A 2,627-nucleotide genomic window follows, 5' to 3' on the forward strand; every position below is an offset into this window, starting at 1 on the left:
TTTAAAAGATTGTTAGATATCAGTTAGTTATAAAGCTATTAATTAATCAATTATAAAAAAGATAAATTAAGATGTAAGACACTTGACAGAAATAAATAACTGTAATGATATCCTTTCATTTAAAATGTACGTCTTTATTTAAATCAGTAATAGTTTTGTTGAATAAAATGATGTGTTGTGTATAAAAACCTTAGAAGGAAATAAGATATATTCTTTATTAGATTGAGATAAAACTATGCGTAATTATCATAACACAGATACAGGTAAATATGAGTTAAACTTTCTACGCGATATATAAAATATTAATAAACCCAGATCTACGATTAACTTATTGCAAATTTTCTTATAAAATCTACAGATATTTTAATAAAATCACCTTTTGTTTTCTAAAAATGATAAAAAAAACCATGTGCGTCACAAATATCATTTGTATGCTATCCCAATTGTTTATGTAACATTGGAAAGGTATTTAACGCATTGGTTTCTTTCTGACATTTATTGTCAAGTCAGGGCTAAAGTCAACACCGAATATGAAGTCATTTAATATTGTCTGTTTAGGTTTGTCGTTTTTTTTGTATTTGACTTCACATTTAGCTGATGCCTGTTCTTGTGCAAGGTTGCCCGTATCGAAAAATATCGTCTGTGGATCGTCATATGGTAAGGAATAGTCATTTAAGTTTTCGACAGTATCGCTTAAAATGACCAACATTTCAAAATAGATTTGCAATAATTCCCCTTCATTTATATGATCTTTTATTTTGTAAAAACAAATATCAAATTCGCACTTCTCTTAAAAGAATCAAAGTAAAAGTTTTATTTGTTTACATAATATGATAATGCACACTTCCTCTTGATTACATGGTGTTTTATTTGATTTTCTGTATTCTACTTTTGAAGCAATTAAAGCAAAGGTGTTGAGAAAAGAGAGAGATGTTATTCAAGATGGTTTTCCCGGTTTCCAGCAAAATGTTTCTGTTTATACCGTGAAGATATTCAAAGATTACAAGGTATCGACTTTTTACATGTAGACAACTTGATCCTCGGTGATTTACATCACTGTTTGAAAGTTGCGTAAAATAGATAACTGCATGTTTTGTATATATTGCAACAAATCAGAAGTCTATGTAAGTGGACTGTTAGAAGATGCAAATGATATATCAGTTTTATTTGAAAAGATAAAATATGTATATTTTTAAAATAAAGATAATTAATAAATTTATGTACATGAATATACTAGTAATCTGTTTTAAATATACAAAGTAAGACGTTTTCAAGTGTTAATTAATTCAATCCTTGTTTCATTAAATAGAATGCAAATAGTTACCTTGGGACACAGAAAATTTACACTGGAGAAAATTCGGCAGCTTGTGGAGTTAATTTAAAACTTAAAGAAGTCTACCTTTTGACAGGTGAGTTAGTTTGATGTCTCATATGTTGCCCTCTAAAAAAATGAATTTCAGTAAATAAAGTTAAATAATCATCCGCTCTTTCTTGTACTTTAAATGCTAATTCAAGAGTATTCCTATCTAATAATTGTCTGTAAATTGATGTATGTTAACACATTAGTATTTTGAAATCTAGGGAGCATTAGAAATAAGAAGTGGTGGATAGAACTCTGCGGTGGTGGGTATCAGGAAACTTCAACCTTAAGTGCATTTCAAAAAAGAGCTTTAAAACGCGGAATTTACCAGAAGAACTGTGACTGTCAGGTATCAATTTAATTATTATAAAAACTATTATCATAATAACTCAGTGTTACATAGTGTTTGTACAAAAAACACTGTTCATTAAGAAATATAATCCTATGTCTTTCTACTTGTTGAAATTCTTTTCGATGGCAATAATCTAGATACAAAATTGATTTTGTGATATTCATTTTATTGTATTGATTCAATGAGAACGTTATTTTTTAGATGCTGGTAAGGAATTCACGTGAAAATGTTTAGATACTTAGGTAGAAATATCAATTCAGACATGCCAAACTAGGTTGTTTTAAATTGTAATACGTTTGTTCTATTTATGTGATATGCTGCTTCATTTGATGTCCTAGTTAATTAAGAAAACAATGTTGTAATTATCTAGCGTACTCATTTTATGTAATGCATTAAACGGGAACATACTGCTCTACAGCAATGTTCTTTTACATTAGGATTTTTGAAATTGTACAAAACAGTATTTGATGAGAAAGTTTCTAAATTTAAAATTCGAATATTGAGACCTAAAATTATTGATAGGCTAAGCTTTAATCAATATAGGCATATTTTATTCGGAGGCCTTAACAGGGACTCGAACAAATTTGATTTTTTGAAGAAAAACCCCCCCAAAAAACCAAAATAAAACATGAGCCAACCCCCCCCCCCAAAAAAAAAAAACAAAAACAAAAACAAAACAAACCCTCCCCCAAAAATTAATGAATTGAATTTATATTTGTTTCGTACAGACAAGATACTGTGGTGCTTCGCAGGGCGACCCTAAATGCTCAGCTCAAGAAAGGAGTGAATGTTTAGTCACAGAAAACAGTGACTGTTTCAGGAAAAACAACGCATGTGTTAATGTTAACGGAAGGTGCCAATGGCTAACCCAGGCTTGTCAAGGAAACCCATATAGCCCAGGGAAATAAAAACATA

General features: G+C 29.7%; 1 protein-coding gene across 1 annotated transcript; it reads left to right on the forward strand.

Moving 5' to 3' along the window:
* The first annotated feature begins 482 nt into the window (after positions 1 to 482).
* On the forward strand, positions 483 to 2,627 carry LOC117686275 (metalloproteinase inhibitor 3-like). Its single transcript, XM_011434889.4, has 5 exons — positions 483 to 657; positions 898 to 1,007; positions 1,310 to 1,409; positions 1,582 to 1,709; positions 2,441 to 2,627. The coding sequence occupies exons 1-5, from the start codon at positions 531 to 533 to the stop codon at positions 2,618 to 2,620; spliced, it is 645 nt and encodes a 214-aa protein (XP_011433191.3). The 5' UTR covers positions 483 to 530; the 3' UTR covers positions 2,621 to 2,627.

This window comes from Magallana gigas, chromosome 4 (genome assembly GCF_963853765.1).
Source record: "Magallana gigas chromosome 4, xbMagGiga1.1, whole genome shotgun sequence".
NCBI classification, from domain to species: domain Eukaryota; kingdom Metazoa; phylum Mollusca; class Bivalvia; order Ostreida; family Ostreidae; genus Magallana; species Magallana gigas.